Source organism: Lissotriton helveticus, chromosome 7 (assembly GCF_964261635.1).
Source record: "Lissotriton helveticus chromosome 7, aLisHel1.1, whole genome shotgun sequence".
In the NCBI taxonomy this organism is placed as follows: Eukaryota; Metazoa; Chordata; class Amphibia; order Caudata; family Salamandridae; genus Lissotriton; species Lissotriton helveticus.
This window is the reverse complement of record NC_136068.1, coordinates 205,044,554-205,065,755: the sequence shown is the minus strand read 5'-3', so window position 1 is coordinate 205,065,755 and position 21,202 is coordinate 205,044,554. Positions and strand designations below refer to the sequence as shown.

The 21,202-nt window shown below is 42.4% G+C and overlaps 1 protein-coding gene across 1 annotated transcript in view; it reads left to right on the top strand.

Annotated features, from left to right (window-relative positions):
- SLC13A3 (solute carrier family 13 member 3) overlaps positions 1-21,202 on the top strand; it is a 421,387-nt gene that overhangs the window by 269,457 nt on the left and 130,728 nt on the right. Inside the window, exon 4 of the mRNA XM_078651950.1 lies at positions 13,364-13,430. Within this exon, the coding sequence (XP_078508076.1) occupies positions 13,364-13,430 (67 nt within the window). The remainder of the gene's footprint in view (positions 1-13,363; positions 13,431-21,202) is intronic.

Below are 21,202 nucleotides of genomic sequence, written 5' to 3'. Positions count from 1 at the left end.
TTTCTCCCATTTAAAAAAAAAAGTGGTGTATGTTTGTGTTATTCATTTTACAGTGCCACATATGGTTAAAGGTATGCCCTGTGCCACAAGTACATTCAACACAGGCTCTAAGTCACCCATAAACCTATATTGCCATTCATACAGATGTACGACAGACAAACACATGCCTTTACCATGTATTCTTTACCACACAGTGCCTTTACTACTCATTGCCTTTACCATGTAAGTCTTTACCACACATATGCCTTTACTATGAAATAGTAAGTATATATCGGATAAGTGAAATCTCCTGAGGTACCCACGCTTGGGAGGTAGCTGTTTTTTTTTTTGCTTCCGCCAGGTGAGAGCAAATACTCCGCTCCCAGCAAGTGTGAAATGTTAAAATGCTCTTGCTTGCTTGGAGAGGAGTCTTTATCTGTTTCCCTGACCGCTGTCATGCAGGCAGGGAAACGGATGAAAGAATGGCTCTAGCAGCTCCCTGTGTCAAAGAGCAATGCCGGCTCCTGCAGAAGGGGAAACCAGCTGTGATTGCGGGGGCTTTGAGGCTCCCCCTGTGGTCCCCAACGATGTACACTGGGTGGCCAGGCCCCAGTGGGATGGGTCCCTGGGTCTTAAATCCAGCCATGCGACTCCCCCTCCCCCATTGAATTTGACCCCGACGGATGGGGTCCCGAGGGCTGCAATCAGCCCGGGAGGGGGGATGTGCAGCCCACCTCCCCATTGCAGAAGAGGGGAAAACAGAGGGCAGAAAAACTAGCAGAAAAGGCAGAAAAGGCGAAATGGAGATCAGAAAAATGAGCAGGAAAGGCAAAACAGAAGGTAGAAAAATTTGCAGAAAAAGGCCAAACAGGGCAGTAAAACGAGTAGGAAAGGCTAAACAGAAAGCGGAAAAATTAGCCGGAGAAGCAAAACATTACAGAAGAGAGTAAAACAAAGGGCAGAAAAATTAGCAGTGAAGGTAAAACATAACAGGTGAGGGCAAAACCAAGGGAAAAAACCAATCCGTGAAGGTAAAACTGAGGGCAACCACCCACTCACAGACCCGCTCAGACTCATACACCCACTTACAGATCCAGAGACTCACATACATACACACACACACTTAAAGGCCCACTCAGACACTCATGTACTCACACACTCATGGAGGCACTCGCAGACCCACTGAGACACTCTGATGCACGCTCACAGACCCATTCAGATACTCAGGCACCCACTCACACATCCACTGAGATACTCATGCCCCCACTCACACATCCACTGAGACACTCATGCCCCCACTCACACACCCACTGAGACACTCATGTACTCACTCACTCACTCTCAAAAGTTACAGGTTACAGTTTGGAAACAAAATTAAAAAACATTAGAAATTCACTTAAAAAGCTAAAGGTTACAGGGACAATATAGTTTGGAAATAACATTAAAAAACCCTTAGAAATTCAATAACAAAACCAAAGGTTAGAGGGACATTATAGTTAGGAAATAGTACAAAAAAACCTTAGAACTCCTCTGAAAAAACCAAAGGTTACAGGGACATTATAGTTTGGCTCAGATTTTATTTGTACAAAGCCATTGAAATTCAGCAGTTATAGTTACCTGAGGTAACAATAACTTACGCCCTCACAATGCCCTGCTTACGTCCTCACATATTACATCACTCATGACATGGTCAGTGACATCACTGATGATATCCTTGAATCCATCGCAAATGACATCACTAATGACATCATCCAGTAAGTGTAAGTGTGAGTGTTTTGTAAAAGCGTTTCCAACTTAGATATGTACTAAGCTACTACAGAAGTTAAATTAGTATACTTTATGTAGTACTAATGAGGGATACTATTTCTAACATATGTTATCTGAGTGGCTATGTGATTGTATGAGTGTGTGAGGGGGTGTCTCAGTGGCTGTATGGGTGTGTGAGTTCTTGTGTGTGAGTGGTTGTATAGATCTGTCAGTGGGTGTGTGAGTGGCTGTGTTGCTTTCTCAGTGGGTGTGCAAGTGGTTTTCTAGGTCTAAGTATTTTCTAAGAGTTTATGATTATTAAACATACATACTAAGCTACTCCAAAAGTTAAAATAGTACACTAGGTGTACCGCTGTTTTGTTACTCGGGCATTGCTGTGTATCTTGAAACATGGAAATTACTATTATGTATTGAGAACAATGTGAATGCTTCTACATTGGGTATTTTGTATGTCTTCTATCCTGCCTTAAATGTAATTTGGAAATCAAGATGGCACCGATATTGGTGTCATACATTTTAGATGGAATATATGTGTGTATATGTGTGTATATATATGTATCTTATTTCAATTTGAATATTATTTTGAAAATAACATATGAGAATAGAAATCATCTATTGATGTGCGAAAATGTCATTGTGATTTGCATAGTACATAGTATACAACTTATGGGATCGAATACATTTCATGATGTGAGAAAATGGAGGATGCGAATTGCCAAGTCTGTATACTGAATTACAGGTCTAGTACTCAAGGGCTGACAAGATTGAGAAGGGACTAAGTGATGAAATGCAATTCAATGTGATTGTTAGTCCCAGTTGAAGGTGTGAGTCAAAACGCATCAGTCGTACTCTTTAAATTGTTTTGCACTTTGAAATATTGATTTTGAAATTTACTTAATAAATTGGAGAAAATAATCACATAAATTACCTAGGCGTGGATGAGTTTTGTGCTGTGCTCCATGTTGGTGGTCTGTGCAAAGGACCTAGTGTAAGTGTGTATGTATGTGTGTGTATGTGTGTGTAATATATATATATATATATATATATATATCACAAAATTGTCTTAAAAAGTGTCATAGTGAGTCTTGTTGTGCATGGAAAGTTTCGGGGTCATCTTTTCTGTTAAGCGGGGACCAAGAAAACGGGGGGCAAAACAAATATGATTTCTCATAGGAACTTTGAACACAACTACAGCCAAAATTGCTAGACGGAATCACAGCAAATTTGGCAGGAATGTAGCTTTTGGTTCGCAGATCACACTTTCATTTATCCAGTGTAAATCTATTCTGTAGTCATTGAGCAATTTAAGGGAAAGCAAATGAGGCTATCTGACGGAGCCTAAACAGAGATCTCATGGTGAGATCTGATTTGCTGCCAACACTGCAACCAGCAAGTGCTGGCAGCCATCCTGGGACTCCGCTTCAGCTGAGTCCCACAAAAAACTTGTAAATAAAAGGGGGCAGTGTACCCAGGTCAGATTGGTAAACTGGGCATGTGGGTGGTGGGCCAGTAGCTGAGGCAGACTTGTGGGACGATTTTTCTTTTGGAATGCTTTTGGGTTGTGCTGAGTTTTATGGCATTGCCGTGGCAGTGGCTCTCGGGGGGCTAAGTGCCATCTCTGAAAGACTGCTATAGGGACAGAGGGCCTCCTCCCCTCCCCACCCCAATGTCCCTACTCGTCCCTTGCTGGGCTTGCCATTTAGTGTGAGTGGCCAGTTCTGACTGGCTCCAGCTACACAATGAATGCAAATTGATTAGCATTGGAGAAGGGCACAGAGGGAGAGCTGCCTCACTGGCGTACAGGTGTGAAGAGCGATTATCACCCCCCCCCCACCTCTCTTTAGGAGGCTGGCAGTGTCCTACATCTGACCTCTCCCCTGCCAACCTCCACATGAAGGGCATTGGGGGTGGAGAGTTCGGTTGTCCTGAGCAGCCTCACTAGAGCCCCCATGAGGTGGGCCTTTTCACACCTGCAACTTTCCGTATGAGACTGGCTTTGTCCTGCTCAGAAACCTGCCCCATGACATTTTATGCACTTGCATGGAGACCTGTAGAGTTATTTGTCTGTGCAAGTCCATGGACATTGGAAATGCCTAGAGGAAGACAGAAGGAGGGAGAAGTTTACGAGAGATTGGGCAAAGAAAGGGTAGAGGAAATGCAGAAGTGCAAAGGAAAGACAGGCTATGGAATAGATGGAGATAAGACAAGAAAGGGAAAAAGCTATGGAAAGAGTAAGAGAGACAAAAAAGACCCGAAGAGTGAAGATCAGAAAGACAACGTACTGTGTGGGAAGATAGTACATGGTGCTACAGAAGAAAGAGATACAGAAGTGAATGGAAGAAGGATCAGTGAAAGACCAGGATGAGAAGTAGAGAGATAAAGGGTGCGTGATAGGTAGAGCATTCTGTGTGCATGTGCACAAAAAAGGGAGAGTGAGAGTTCAGAGAAAGAGGAGGGAGGCCAAGTGCCTCACTGGGGATGCCTATTGGGGTATGCAAGTGTTGTGAATTTATTTTCTGTGAATCAAGTGCTGCTGTTGGGCCCAGACATAGTATGCCTACCGGTTAATCTGTAGAGTATGTTCATAGAGGATGGCCAAGCACTTTCATAAAGCGCTTCACTATGCTAGGCACTGTTTGGACAAATGCCACCTTTACCCAATTTAAAATCACTCAGTGTTCCTACTTTAGTTGGATCAAGTTTTCTTTATGTTTATGAGAACACTTGACCTGGCAGTCAAAGCAGAAGTCGGCAGCAGTTACAACTTCTTGAGCCCTCTTTCTGATGTATATCACTAGTAACAGCAGCCAACATACCAATGGCGCTTTCGTGGGGCTGTTCACAAGGCCTCCAACTCACTGCTGCTTATTTCCTATAGCTCCGAAATTAACCAAGCTAAGTATACCCATACCCCATTCATATGGGCGTGCTGGGACATTTATAATATGGTCAGTCAATTTAATGAGTACTGCCAAATATAAGCAGTGCTGCTGGCTGCAACTTTGAAGAGTTGTTTGTAATATGACAGCAACCGCCACCCTATAAGCTTCAAATTCTTCATTTACCACATATATTTGCAAAAATGAGCCCCCTGTTTCATGAAATGCTGTGATTCGCCAATGTGGGGCAGTAATTTTGGGATGCCCAGGCTGATTATATATTTTCAATTTTTTTATCCCAATCCGACCATGCAGGGTAGGAATACACTGACTCCCTGGATGTGGTAGTGGGGTCCCCCTGTGTCCCAGACAGGGGCCAAAAATCACTTGTTTAAAATGTCTTTGTTGCTGCGAGGGAGCCACAAATCTGAGCCAAAAAAAACCCCCAAAAACATTTGCTGGATTCTGCCCTTGTTTTGAATTTAGCACCAGGGTGAGCCAGGTCCTGGGCACATTTTTTCTTTTTTTTTAATGGAGGGGGAGCAAAGACCCCTCCTGAGGGTCATTGACAAACCGCAGCCCTTATCCTTCTAGACCTCTCTGCAGCCTTCGACACCGTCTCCCATCGCACTCTCGCAGCCCGACTACACCACGCAGGAATACAAGGAGCCGCCCATGACTGGATCCAATCCTTCATCTCTGGCAGAATCCAGAGGGTCCAACTCCCTCCCTTCCTCGCCGAACCCATTGAAATCAACTGCGGAGTACCCCAGGGATCTTCACTCTCCCCCACGCTTTTCAACATCTACATGGCCCCCCTCGCCGCCATCCTCATACAGCATGGGCTCAGCATTGTATCCTACGCCGACGACACCCAGCTCATTCTCTCGCTCACAAAGAACCCCGAAGACACCAGGCTATGTTTCCAGGAAGGTATGAAGAATGTGGCAGCCTGGATGAAAGACAGCTGCCGGGTGCTAAACTCCGATAAGACTGAGGTCCTTATCCTCAGGCCCTGCATGTCCACCTGGGACAGCAGCTGGTGGCCTTCCGCCCTAGGGAGCCAACCCACCCCTACAGACCACGCTCAGAACCTCAACATCATCCTCCACTCCTCCCACTACTTGAACCGCCAGATCAATGCTGTCACCTCCTCTAGTTTCAACTGCCTCTGCATCCTCCGTAAGACCTTCAAGTGGATTCCCCCACTCTGCAGAAGGACCATCACCCACAAACTCATCACTAGCCGACTGGACTATAGCAACGCCTTCTACGCCAGAATCAACCAGACTCTCCTGCACAGGCTCCAAACCATCCAGAACACCGCAGCCAGACTCGTCCTCGGGACACCGCGCCATGAGCACATGACCCAACACCTATGTGCCTCCACAGGCTCCCCGTCGAGAAGAGGGCCACCTTCAAACTCCTCACCCACGCCCACAAATCCCTTCACAACATCGGACCCATATACGTCAATGAGAGAGTTTCCTTCCACGTACCCAAGAGGAACCTCCGCTCCACTGACCTCGCCCTGGCAAAGGTCCCCCGCATCCACAGAAACAGAACTGGTGGGAGAGCTTTCTCCTACATCGTGGTCAAAACCTGGAATGAGCTCCTGGTGAACATCAGGCTCTTCCCGACCCTGAACAGGTTCATGAAGGACTTCAAGACCCAGGTCTTCATCCGACTGATCCGGAGTCGCCCCCCCTCCTCCGCCCAAGCACCGTGAGACCCTCACGGGTGAGTAGCACCTTACAAACCCTTGATTGATTGATTTATTGATTCACAGGGACCACCAACACACTAGGGCTTTATTGAAAAAAAGGAGGGGGCTCATAGGCCCCCCTCCATGGGCTCTTTAAGCCTCAGGGACTACCGCCTCCCTTGGCTAAGACCCTCCCGAGCCCCAAGGACCACCACCTACCCTGGGCTACAGGCAAGTCCCCCACAACGGGATTGCTCAGACCTCGTTGGAGGCCCACCGCCTTTCTCAACCACTCTGCTAACATGCCCCCGGCACACTAATAGTTGTGGGATGAAGTAATCTCGGCTGCTGAGGGTCATTGAGGTCCAAGAACCCCTATTGTTGCCACAGGTAAGTCCCCCGCATCGGGATTTCCCAGACCTCGTCAGAGGCCCCACCTCCTTTCTCAACCACCCTGCAAATGCGCCTCCTGGCACACTACTCTTGGAAGATGAAGTCTAGGAGAGAGCGCACCAGTAAACTCCACTACCCCCTGAGTTTTTACTGAACTTGCGTTACAAGCAGAGTATGGAGTGGCAAAACTGCAAACTTCACGGGCAGAGTGGAGTTTATTGCCCACCCCTATCCGAGCCTCACACGCCCACTCAGACCCACGTAGACACTCATATACCCACTTACAGTCCCACTCATACTCTCTCAAACCTACTTACAAACCTATTCCGACACTCATACACCCACTCAGGCACTCATGCACTCAATCTCATGCTCCGTGTTAAAGGTTAGTGGTTAGTTAGGAAATAACATTTAAAAACCTTACATCTGAGGTTACAAGGATATTATAGTTAGGAAATAGAATACAAAACGCTTAGACGTTCACTGAAAAAAAACAAAGGTTACAGGGATGTTCTAGTTAGGCTCAGATTTCACTCATGCAAAACCAGTGAAATTTAGCAGTTCTAATTACCTGAGCTAACAATAATTTGCACTCCCACAATACACTGCTTATGACCTCACATATTACATCACTCATGACATGGTCAGTAACATCACTGATGACATCTGAAATGACATCACTGATGACATCATCCACAGAACCACTCACACGCCCACTCACACCCCATACAACCTCCCATATGCCCACTCACACACCCACACAACCACTCGCATACCAATTACCAGACCCATACAAGTACTCACACAACCACTCACTTATCCATAGAGCCACTCATATACCCTTCCACTCACTCACTCATAGAGCCTGATCATACAACCAGTAATGCATTCATACAACCACTCACACAGCCACATACTCACCCATATAGTCAATCCCAGAGACACTCACTCTTCCATACAGCCACTCACATACCAACTCACTTAACCAAACACTCACTCAAACAGCCTCTCACTCACCCATATAGCCACTTACATACCCTGTCACCTTTCCATACAGCCACTGACACACCCACTCACTTGCCAATACAGCCACTCGCACAGCCTCAAAGGCACCCACACAGCTAATCAGACAACTACTTATACAACCATACACATGCCTGTACAGTCACTCAGACACCCACTCCCACACAAATACACTCACTCACACAGTGATTCACATAGACTATGTTAAAAAAGGAATCACTCATTAGTAGTGCTCAAAGTATACTAATTTAACTTTTGTGCGAACATTAGTATATAGGTTTAACACACAGAAACGTTTAGAAAATATTCAGAATCACTGGATGGTGTAATCAGTGATGTCATCGGAGATGTCATTTGAGTTTCAAACACATCAGCATCCATTACGATGTTGCAAAAGGAAAGCACGCAGGTCTCTGGTTTCCAAAGTGTTTATTATAGACCCCCTACGCCTCCCAAAAATATATATATATATATCCCAAGAACTCCACTGCCAGCCGGCCTCTTGCAAATTTCTATCCCAAAAGAACATGGAGCACGGACCCAATTTAGTGCACGAAATAGTCTTTATTTAGTTGCTTTCCTGTCGGCCATTACGCGTTTCGACCCCGGAGTGCCTTGATCAGTTGACACGTGAGTCAGTCATCTGACTGCTTTTGTACAAACACTTTTTTTCTTTTTTTCATTGCTGTGTTAAAGTGACAGTGCATATTTTGTTATTTTCTTGTTTACTACATTGGGCATAGATGTACATTAAATCACATGTTTCACCATAGCTGCCTATTAAATAATTTCATTCTGACAATTGATTTCTGCTAATCATTTGTACAGTTCAAAGGATAATGGTGTAAATACCCATATTCTGACATATGCATGCTATACTATACGATAAATTGTTTCACAGTATTAGACATTCAAGTATAAATACTACGGTTATCATATGTACAAGTGCAAACTGTGATTCAATATGCAAAATAGTGCAGATTCAATTATAATGCATCCCTACTACACAATATATATAAATAAATATGAACTATATAAATACAGTCATAAAAAATAGATTTAAATATACCATATAAAAGATATTTAAAATGTGTGCAAAAAACGCAATACAACCGAATCTTATTTGAATTCTTTCCATTTTGACTATTACTATATCTAGTCAATTAATGGACCTACAGTTTGCTTTGTGGTATATGTATTTCATAGGTTCCCCCGCTATGGTGTTTTTTGATAATTTTTGCTTGCCTCCCAATTTTGTAGTAATACTCATCTGTCGGCAGAAGCCTCTGTCGACACTAATATATCTTTATTATAGTGAAAAAACTAATACCAAAAGTGAAATTTGAACCTATAAGATAAAAGCCTTTATCTTAATCTATTTGTCCATTTATTTGATCGTAAGGTCTCTTTTTTTTTTTTTTAAAGTACTCCACGTAAATTTCCTTTCTTTGCTTAGCCCATCCCTTGGTAGTTATTCTTTGCATAAAATCCTGCATTTTCTCATGTTCTTTTTGCAGATATGGAGTAAAACCCGAGTACCCTCTTATAGACATGTATATAGGTCTTCTGTGATGTTCAGACCATTGGGGTGTATGGAAACTAGTTCTAAAATATACTTGGTTTCCATTTTATGGAGGCTACCCTTCCTATTTCCCCCTCTCTTGTTAAAAGCTGTACTGTCTATTAAGTAGTATTTAAATAGTTTTGGATCCGCTTAATGGAACTCATTAAAATGTCGTGCAACAGGGTAAGTTGGATCTCGATTTTTTTATTGCTCTGATATGTTGTCCCCACGTACCTAAGCTCACAGGGGCACTCGAGAATGTACACAACATATTCAGTATTGCATGACAGAGCTTTAGTGATCAATTGTTCACCTCTACCAAAAGCCGTTTTGAAACTGGTGGTGTTTACCCCATTCTGACAGGCTTTGCAGATCTTGCATTTGAAAAATCCTTTTCTTTGGTTGAGCCAGTTCATTTGGGGTTGTTCAGTGGGGCTATTTATCACCAGTCTATCTCTCATGTTGGGTGCCCTTCTGTTCTTAACTAGTAACCAGTTTCTCTGGATTATGTGGCTGATTTCTTTATTTTGCTTGCTATACCCAACTATCATTCTGAATTCTTTAGTGGTTGGGTCTGGGTTTTCAAACTGCTTTGCAGCAATATCCATCCCAACACTTGATTCTATCTCTGGTAGGTTGAGTTTTAAAAGCTTACTTCTGTCTACTGAGTTACTTTTCCGTTTTGCCGCATCAATACATTTAACTGTGTAACCCCTTTCCAAAAATCTTGATCTGCTTTCCTGTTGAGCTTTCCTCAGTGCTATCTCAGGGCTATAGACGTGTTTTATGCGTAGCATTTCCCCATAGGGGATGCTCTGAACCAGGTGTTTAGGGTGGTGACTACTCGCGTGTAGGACTGAGTTGACCGCAGTAGGTTTTCTGTGCATTTTTGTCTCAATCCTACCGCCCTCTATGTATATTTCTACATCCAAAAAAATGACCCGGTGTGCACTGGTTTCTGAGGTGAACTGTATATTAATGTAATTTTGGTTCAATTCCCGAATAAACATGTTTGCTTCTGATTCAGACCCATGCCAAATTAAAAACAAATCATCGATATATCACCACCAGCATTTAACATGTTGATTTAGGGTGTTCGCAAATTTTCTATGGAGGACCAGTTCCTCCCAGCAGCCCATGTGGAGACAGGCATAGCTGGGGGAGAAACTGGCCCCCATAGCAACACCACGCGTTTGTTGATGTAATGTATGCTGGAAGAGAAAGATGTTATTATGTAAACAGAAATCAATCATGTCTAGGATAATTTTGATATGCTGTTTATATATATCAGGTCTTTGTCCAAGGTAGTATTCAATTGCCCTCATTCCATCTTTATGGCTAATACTCGTATACAGAGATGTAATGTCCATGGTAATTAATAAATAATCTTTGTGCCACTCAGTTATTCATTTTAGCCAAAAAGTCACCGGTACCTTTCAGGTAAGAGGGCAATTTCCGGACAAAGTCCTGCAAAAAATGATCTATATATTGGGAGGCATGTTCTGTTAAACTGTTCATTGCCGAGATGATAGGACGACCTTGAAGTTTATTTGTATTTTTGTGTAATTTGGGTATAAAGTAAAGTACCAGTGTAGTTGGTGTATTTTTTTTTAAAAAACAGATATTCCTCTTTACTCAAAAGTCCCAATCCTTTCCAGGCCGTTAATTTTGTATAGAACTTTTCATATGTTGTTTTTAGCATAGTCTGGTCACAACGGCAATAGCACTCCTTATCTGTGAGCTGTTTGTGAGCTTCAATAATGTAATCAGATTTGCTCCAGATTACCAAGTTGCCCCCTTTATCCGCATTGCGTATTACAATTTCCTTGTTGCTGGATAGTTTGCTCATCAATTGTTGATATTTTATTTCTTGTTTATTTTTATTTGTATTTTTTTATTTGTTTATTCTGTAGTTTAGCTGTTTCAGTTCCTTGATTAGTTGTTCATGATAGACATCTATCCCATCTCTTGGCATTATCGGGACAAAGGTTGACTGGGGTTTGAATTTTGTATTGTGTGCCACCTTGCTCACATTGATGTCCCTTATATCTTGTGGTTCTGTTGTAACAAGGGTTTCCAAATCTTGTAGTAGTGTCATATCTTGGCTAGTAAAGTTATAGCATGCTGTTGCTTCCACCGATGGAGATGAGACTATAGGTGTGATATTTTCAACTTGTTCAGCATTTCCTTGTAACAGGTGATACTTCTTTAACTTTAGTTGTATTATGCCTCCATAAATGTCCATTCTCGTGGCGGCATAGTCAAAGGAGCTTTCTGGTGCAAAAGACATATATATATATATATATATATATATATATCTATATATCTATATATATATATCTATATATATATCTATATATATATATATCTTACCCAGTGGGAGTCACCACGGGGTAGTTATAGTAATGATCGTGTTTCCATAGGAAAAGCATTTGAGATGTCATCAGTGATGTCAATGACCATGTCATGAGTGAGGTCATAAGCATTGCATTGCGGGGGTATAAGTTATAGTTAGATATGGTAACTATAACTTCCAAATTTCACTCGTTTTATATGAGTAAAATCTGAGCTGAACTTTAACGTACCTGTAACCTTTGGTTTTTTTCAGGGAAAAAAAAATATATATATTTGTTTATACACTTACGTGATACATTCTTAGGATTTCGTTGTAAAGGTATCTGTGGTAAAGGCATTTTGTTGTAAAGACAATGTGTGCTAAATAATGCATGGTAAAGGCATTGGATGGTAATGCCTGATGTGTAAAAGCTATTTCCCATTCACACAAACAAGCATGCACACTTTTATACATCCCCAAAGATCACACTCTCACTGACACACATGGCAGTCCTGTCATAGTGTCCCTATTCAATGTATTTTGCCTCTATCTCTATGGACAATAGGCTTAACGTCAATGAAGCTGGGCATAGGGGTGTCTGGTAACAATGCGCAAGTTGCTTAGCCTTCAAGGGCTCCCCGATTAGAAGCAGTGCACACTTCAGAAAAGGTTGGAAATTCCTATTCTAAACATTAGAAATGAAGTGAGTCATCATTAAACTCAGAAATGTTTGAGTCATTTGAGACTAGACATACATTAAATGACAGAATATGGTGTTTTACTGCTCAAAAAACAACTAATTTGTCATGTGTATGTTTTAGAAAATCTCTCACATTTGTCAAATGACTTTAGGTCCAGTTGGTATCCTCTGCTAAAAATCCTATAATTTAGTCGACTAGGTAATACTTAGTCAAAGAAGAATGTGATAACCTACCCACTATTTAAATACATCATAGTAATGTGTTTTTCTGAGTGGATAGGATAGACGGGATCTGCGCCTGGCTGTGACGTTTCCGACTGGTCATATGGAATTCTTACAACGTCCTTTATCTTGCCCTGTGTTATTTTTACAAGCTGAGAGTAAATATCCTGTATGAAGTGTGCTTTTGCACTGCATTTGTGAGGCTAGTGCTCTTGCACCTGCTAGGCCTTTAAGGAATGTTACAGTATTGTTTTAGATAGGCACATTTTTTTTGAATGAATATGGAGGAAGGTCTCTGGATTCCTGCCCATGATAGTTAATTCAGACGTCAATTAAAAATGCAGTAGGCAGCAGAGCGGTGTGCCTTGGCTCTTCTGCTACTACCTTCCACTGACTCATCCACTGCCACAAATTCACAGACTCAGTAGCAGAACAACCTGTGGCTCACAAAAGTAGAATGAAGCTTACATACTACTATTTTACCATGCCTCAGCTTTGCTAATGGGGACTTTTGGAAATTGATTAACTGAATATGAAATGTTTGCAGTGTTGTCTTCATTTCAACTTATTTCAGAATTTAGTTTGGCGAATAAGTTTAAAAACCTGCAATCAAAACATACACTACAATGCTCTATTGCCATGATATGAGCGGAGTAATTGCGCGTAGCAGCAGTCACTATTTGTTTTAATTAAAATGAGAATGCATCCTGTTTTTCTTACACATTCTCTTATGCTTGCTCAAAGAAATCTGAAAGCCAATTAAAACTTGTTTCACAGTTTCATCCTTCTTTTTTAGCTACTGGTAAAGAAAGTGGACTGCCATCTACACAGAACGAAATGCAGCGCCTCTCAGTGGATGTGGAGTAAGTATAAATTAAAATTTTCACCTAAAATTCTGATTACATTTTTACATTTTTGCCAGATTGTTCTTCAAAAGTGGACAGTCACATACTATGGTTTGCTGCCTTTCTATCTGTTTTTTATAATCAACTTTAGTGGGTTTTAAACAACAGCACAATAATTCATTTGACATTGGCATGCAGTAGTTAGAAATGGGGTCTCTAGCAGTGGTAGGTACCTTTGTCCAAATAGGGGCCCTTCTTCCTAGTCAGGATAAGGGAGTTACACTTATACAACAACCCCTGCTCACTCCCCTGGTAGCTTGGCATGAGCAGTCAGGCTTATCTCAGAGGCAGTGTGTAAAGCATTTGCACATAACCCACAGTAATACAGTGAAAACACTACAAAGGGACACCACACCAGTTTAGAAAAATATCCAATGTTTTTATGTATCCAAAACAAGACCAAAGCAATAAGAATCCGTCATATAGTACTTACAAATATATACTTTGTAAGATATCCTTAAAATGACAGAAATATCTCAAAAACACAATTCTTACGAGTTGGGTAGCTCCGTATGGGGCTATTGTGTTGCTGAAAACAACAGAGTCTAACAGTTCCAGCTGACCTCGTCGGTACGGGCCAGCAAAAGCATGGACAGACTCATGAACAGTACCTTTCTCGTTATTGGCTGGCATGTTACTGCAAGCAGTTTGTGGCAACTGGCGCGATTGCGTTGCACAATGTAATTTGTGCAGGGTGCGGTGCCCTCACGATGCAGTGCAGGCTGCGGCTCAGTGAATATCAACCAGATGGCATCGGTGAGACCATGGCTTATAGTGCAGGGTAAGGTAGAGCTTAATGCGGTGCTGGCAGGTTGTGGTGCAGGCGACAGAGCTGGTTAGTGGGAGTTGGCGTCCGTCGGAACAACTGCTGTGAGGGACGAGGTTGTGCGTTGTGAAACTTACGAGTGGTGCCCCCAGCCACGATGCGGTCACAGGTGTTGAAGTCCGCAGCAGCGATGGCATCAGTGAGACTAGAATGGCAAAGTGAAGCGAGGCGGTGTGCGGTGCGGTGCTTACAGGTCATAGTGCAAACAGCGGCTCGGTGGCGGCGGCGTCAGTCCTCATCGTCGGTGAGACCATGGTTGCAGTGCAAGATGCGGACGGTGACCTCTGTGGTGCCGTCAGGACACAGAGCCAGCGATGGAGTCGATGACTGAATCGTTGCGTTTCCCTTCTCTATGGCAACTGAAACAATGGTTCCAGAAGCGGTACCCAGAGGTTGGTGAAGTCTTTGCAGTCCCTGAGACTTCAGAAGAGGAGGAAAGCTCTACTTCAAGCCTTCTGAGATACTCAGGACAAGTAAAGAAAAGTTCAGTCCAGTCCTTTCACTGCCCAAGGCAGAAGCAGCAACTGCAGGCCAACCCAACAAAGCAACAACACAGCAAAGGGGCAGTACTCCTCCTGGCAGATCTTCCAGCTCTTCTTCTTGGCAGGTCCCTTGATTCGAGGGAGTTATAAAGTTCTGGGCCCCAATATTTATGCTCAAAACTCCTCTGTCCTTCAGGCAGAGAGTCTCTGTGCTTAGTCCAAACCAGTTCTGGTAGGAGGTGAAGACCGCATTGTTTAAGGAAGACCAGGCCCTTTCAGGAGCAAGGAAATCTCCCACTTCTCTAAATGCAGCCCAGGTCTATTCAGAAGAGCCCTGAAGAGAAGCAGGACACCCCTCAACACCCCCCAGTGGCTGTCTGAAGAGAATGCACATCCCCGGCCCCTGTCACTCCAAAGCCAGACAGTCAATCCACACACCCAGCAGAGGCACACAGGATGGCTAAGCTAGAATACATCTACTTTCTAAAAGTGGTATTTTCAAACACAGAACATAAGTCATCTTTACTAAAAGATGTATTTTTACACTGTGAGTCCAGGCATACCTAAACTCCTTTTCCCTTTTCTGGTCCCAATGGGAAGTTATGCTTATTAGATGTTATAAGTAAAACTATCATTCTCTCCTATGGGACATAAAGGCTTGCATTGGTGAAAAACGAAATACACTGTAATTCAGCACCAGGAAATGTCGCACGCACCCGTACATGTCTTTCCTTTAACATTCACAGCCCCCTACCCACAGGGGTACCTTGGGCCTAAATTAGGGGTGACTTACATGTAAGAAAAGGGAAGAAAAGGGCTTGGCGAGTGGGTGCACTTGTAGTTCAACATGGCAGTTACAAATTGTGCACAGAGACTGCAGTGGCAGGTCTGAGACCCCTTTTCAGGGATCCTTGGGTGGGTGGCATAATCAGTGCTGCAGGCCCACTATCAGCATTTGATTTACAGGCTCTGACACTCTCTGTGCACTTTACTAGGGGCTTACCAATAATTTTAAATAAAGCAATCTTGGAACCACCAATCCATAATAACAATTTACAACAGAAGCACTTGCACTTTAACACTGTACAGCAGTGAGAAAGTGGGCAGACAACACTAAACCAGCAAAAACAGAGTCAAAACTGGGAGGTCAGAAAGCAAAAAGACTGGGGAAACATGCCAAAAGATGCCAGGTCTAAGAGCGGTCATCCCAGGGTTTTACTGCCCTGTCAGCTGCCTCTCTATCTAGTGGATACCCCAAATAACCACTTGAACCTAAGCAATGGATATCAGATTATATTGATAAATTGATGCTTTTACGTGTAATGTCTAAAGAATTAAAGACTGACTTCTTCAGGTCCCACTGATATTTATTATCAACTTGGGACCTGAATATGCCAACATTAACTACTGTCAGAAATTAGTCTAGTCAGCCAATGAAAGTCATGGATTGTTCCATCAATCACTGATGTCAGACTTGAGATTTTATATTCATTCTTATTTGCTAATTATATATTTTTAAGTTTGCTTTTATAGCTTCCCAGCTTGTTCCTTCGCTCAATCCATACCGTCTCTCCCTTTCTCACTCCTTGTTTGCTTCCCCAGTCCTTCTAGTTAAACTTGAATCTTACATGTATGAGTTTCTTTGTTGCTATGTAAAACTCTTTAATATCTGATTGTGACCAGCACTATATAAAACCATTCTCTAAATAAAGAAATACATGATTAAATGAATAAAACTTCAGCTCAATTACTTTGTCAAATAAATATATTTTAAGTAGATGGATAACTTATTTTTGAACAGTTGGCATAAATATTGTGCTACAATAAAAATAACTCTAAATTTATTGCAGCCGTTGCTGCCATTGTAGTATGTGCTGTGAAACTGAGGTTTCATTGAATAAACAAGGGCCTGGTAATCATTTATTCATCACAGAATATTCACCATTGTGACCACTGAACTCCTTTGTACAAGGGCCCAAGATGATACAAAAGACGCCAAGTGTCTGTCATATTAACTTACAGCGGCTATATGGTAAAATGAGATAAACAGGACCTCTAGAAAGAACCAGATATCTTAGAACACAGTCTGTTTATATAATGAGAAGTAGAAGAACAATTAGGACATATTTCCAACTCATCCTATAAAAAAAGCAGTTGGTGTGCAGAACGTGGCAAAAGAGTGGTTGTTGGGGGTCTTGAGGCTGTGTGGTGGTGTGTGCCCATCCACCGTGACTGATGCAGAGGATGGCCTTACAATTCATATGGTGTTGTTTACTCTCATTAGATATATCTATTACTGTGAGTCAGACCGGTTTTTTGGCAAGATAAAAGCTCCTTGTACAATATAATGTGCCTTTCCTGAGTTATGCATGACCTGTTATCATTTCAAGACTCCCACCTGTGAGACTGATGTCCATTTGTTTAAGGAAATGTTAGGGTATTTCTGGACAATTTCTTTTATTATCAAGTGTTTAAGTGTCTGGTAGTATGCTAAAACAGGCAGCTTCTGCATTAGATTACTCTTGCTCTTACTTTGAGTAACAATGACTATATTTGTGCTACTCTGAACTAGATCTATGTCTTTGCTTCATTTAGTCGAAGGTTTTTTATCTTCGTCAAGAAATAAGAGATTGTTTTCCTTGACCCTTAATCCATTTTCCAGGTGAATGTACATTTGAGTATCGGCAAAGTACATATATTCTAGAGTAACTGATTTAGCTAACACTTTTTAGCACTGTAGTGGACAATTGAGTTGGCATTGTTCTATCTGAGTCACATAACACAATCCACCTGATGGATTCAGCTGAAGCAATTCTTATTTGTGGGATGAGCTTCTTGAAGGAAGGATGCTGTCTTCCCTAGATTTTTTTCTGTGAATCCCAGCAATTTCTTCAGGGCTTTGGTGTGGTAGCAATATTTTACAAAAGCATACCACACACGGTTTAATAACTTTCATAAGCTATACTAATAATATCTGGTAATATGCAGAGGGGTCCCTGCTTTACTGTAATGAAATAAGGCTATGCAAAAAAATGAATGTCTTACCCTAACTCTATCCTTTCTGCCACTGACTTCATTTCAGCGAAACAGTTCATATGCGCTAAAGGGCTAGTTTACTTTTTCATTGATTTAAGAGCTGATGTGATTCAGCCATCTCCTGCCATTCACACTATCTGCTGGCTCCCGCAGCAGACTTCCTAAAATCACATGTCAACTGTAAGGAGTTATTACATTTAAGCACCTTTGTCTTTTCTTATTACAGGTAATAGGACAATTAGACAGGGTTGTAACTTCCATTTATTGTATGTATTTCCCACCTTATCATATATATTTAATGAAATCCAGCATGTTTGGCCTTAGAACTCTGATATTTTTTATTTCATTTACTTTTGCTCTAGCTGAGGCACTTGTGGGTGGGTGTCTTATCGCCAAGGAAGGTCCTCCCCAAGTATCAATAGATTTGGGTTTTCAGCAAAAACATTAATTCATAATTTTATTGTACCTAAAACACCCTCATTTACAGTTAATGTGGGGGATCTGGGGCAACAGTTTAACCTCTTTCTGTCCTTGCGTTTATTTCATAGCGATGGTGAAAAGCTAGGAAGTAGAAGAAGGATAGGAAACGAACATTGGAATGGCAATAGATATAGCTTGTTATTTATGCCTGCAACAATTGTTAATATGTTGAAATGATGTTGAAAGAGACAGATTGTCATATTTGTTTTAGTTGCTTAGTTTTTATGTTGTAATATATACTTACTTACATGCAATAACCATAACATTGATTTGTAAGACTTTTAAAATAAATTAAAAGCAAACCAATTAATGTTATGTTTAGTTAAACAGTGCAAATCTGTAATTGTATTGTTGTATAACATTTGTAGTAGAAAGGGAGTCATGGAAGACTGTTAAAAGAATTGGGTTAACTACTTGTTTACTTTTTGGTTATTTTCTATAAAATGGCCCTAATGCTTACTAAGAGTTATATGATAGACCACAGTTTAACAGCAGTTTAATGGTTTGAGGTAGAGACTGGTTGCTTTGAGAATGTTGATATGTTTATAGGATTTTTGTGGTTGTAAAGTACATCTTGCATGTTTGATAAGTGCTATGGTGCCTGTTTATTTGGAAGAAACAGTATGATTGTAAGTTTGCTTTATAATGCAAACAGTTAGGATGTATGAATTATGTGATTTATGTGTGAGTGCCATGTTAGTTTGATCACATGTTTAAATTATTTCCAAAGACCACTACTGCAAAAGACTATTTCAAATTTAATAGAAAACTGTTTGATAACTTCTTCTTGGATGTTGTCAAATTCCACATACATATAATTTGCCCCTTGTTGGACCTGACATCCTTGGTGCAGTTTTCCCTGGCCTTTTGCCTTCCAGCCTCCTGTTTTGGCTGGAATTAGGATTCTGCGTCCTTCAACACTGCTAACCTGTGCTAAAGTGTGTGTGCTCTCTCCCCTAAGCATGGTAACATTAGCTTACACCAAATTGGCATATTTAATTTACTTGTAAGTCCCAGGTAACATGGTACCACATGCACCCGGGTCCTTCAAAATAAATACTACTAGTAAGCTTGCAGCACTGATTGTGCCAATCAACTAAGTAGCCTTTATAACATGCCCCAAGCTGCCATTGCTGTGTTTGCAGTTACCGCTCTAAGTGTACTGGGGATACTCAGACGTGAGTCCCAGGCACTCCACACCACTGGAATCAAGCTAGCCGGGCTGATGAGAGGTGTTACCTCGAAACCGGGCCGGTCCTCGGATGCTTGTTTCCGTTCTGGGAAGGACATGGCTTTTGTAGTTCGGACTGGACTGTTCCCATGGGGCACAGGGTCAGCGCTGATTTGCATATCGCCATTGTCTAACCCAGGGTGGTGTGGAGTGGAAAAACGATGGATTTGGGCCCAGATCTTTGGACTGGGGTGATTGTGTGACATTGATCCACATTCTGTCCATCATTGTTGTGTTTGCAGTTACCGCTCTAGGTGTACTGGGGATACTCAGACGTGAGTCCCAGGCACTCCACACCACTGGAATCAAGCTAGCCGGGCTGATGAGAGGTGTTACCTCGAAACCGGGCCGGTCCTCGGATGCTTGTTTCCGTTCTGGGAAGGACATGGCTTTTGTAGTTCGGACTGGACTGTTCCCATGGGGCACAGGGTTAGCGCTGATTTGCATATCGCCATTGTCTAACCCAGGGTGGTGTGGAGTGGAAAAACGATGGATTTGGGCCCAGATCTTTGGACTGGGGTGAATGTGTGACATTGATCCACATTCTGTCCATCATTGTTGTGTTTGCAGTCCAAGCTGCCATTGCAGCATGTGTGTGCAGTTTGAGCTGCCATTTTGACCCAACAAAATAAACCTTTTTTCAGGCCTAAACCTTCCTTTTTTATGCATATAAGCCACCCTTAGGGAAGACCCTAAACATCCCATAAGGCAGGGTGCAGTGTATTTAAAAAGTTGGACATTGACGTTTAAGTTTTACATGTCTTGGTAGTGAAAAACTCGTACATTTTGTTTTTCACTGCTGCAAGGCCTACCTCTCCCATAAGATACATTTAATAAGCGATAACTTTCAAATGGGAACAGATAGGCAGATCGAGTTTGGCGTGTACATTTTTTTAATTTTAAGCCTTCTTTAATGATAAAGTCAGATTTTAAGTCACAGGTGTGAAAATGCCACTTTTAGAAAATTGCCATGTTCTTCTCCTGACCATTTGGTCCCTGCAGACTGTCACTTAGTCACAGTACTAGGTGTAGCTGGCAGTTGCTCCATGTGTACTACTCACAAACAGTGAGACAAAAGAGAGATGGGTGTTCACAGTACGGGCCACTTTGACTTCACAAGTGGGCAGAGCTGTCACCTACCACACTTGCACATCATAAATGCACTGCTTGAGCACACTAACAAAGGTTTGCCAATAGTCTTTGTGTCCTGAGAAAGCTGGGGTCAGGGCAGAGAGGAAGGGGATGCCTGACACCTCGGGGGGGGTGGAAACCACCAGAACCTTCTCCTATTTCAAAGCGGGCACTAGGTATAAATAGGGGACCCTCAGACCGACCTCTTCAGTTCCCTCCTGGACCTGTGGCTACTACAGAAAGACTGCTTTGCGGCCAGAAGGACTGCCACTCTGCTACCCTGCTGCTATGCTGCCTACTGCCCTGATTGCTGAGAAAGTAGACTTGGCCTGCACACTTCTTCCCAGGCTGAAGTGACTCCAAGGGTCAGCCAGCTGACCTCCTGTTTTGAGCTGGAGGGACATAACAAGCTACAGAGGCTCTCTGCAACCATGTAGTTGCCCTGCTTCATCGACTTACAAACGGACCTGCCTGAGCCCTGCTTCACTCTGCTGGAGTGAATTTCTGTCCTGACCCTCAAGTGGTGTCCCTCAGGTCCTGGACC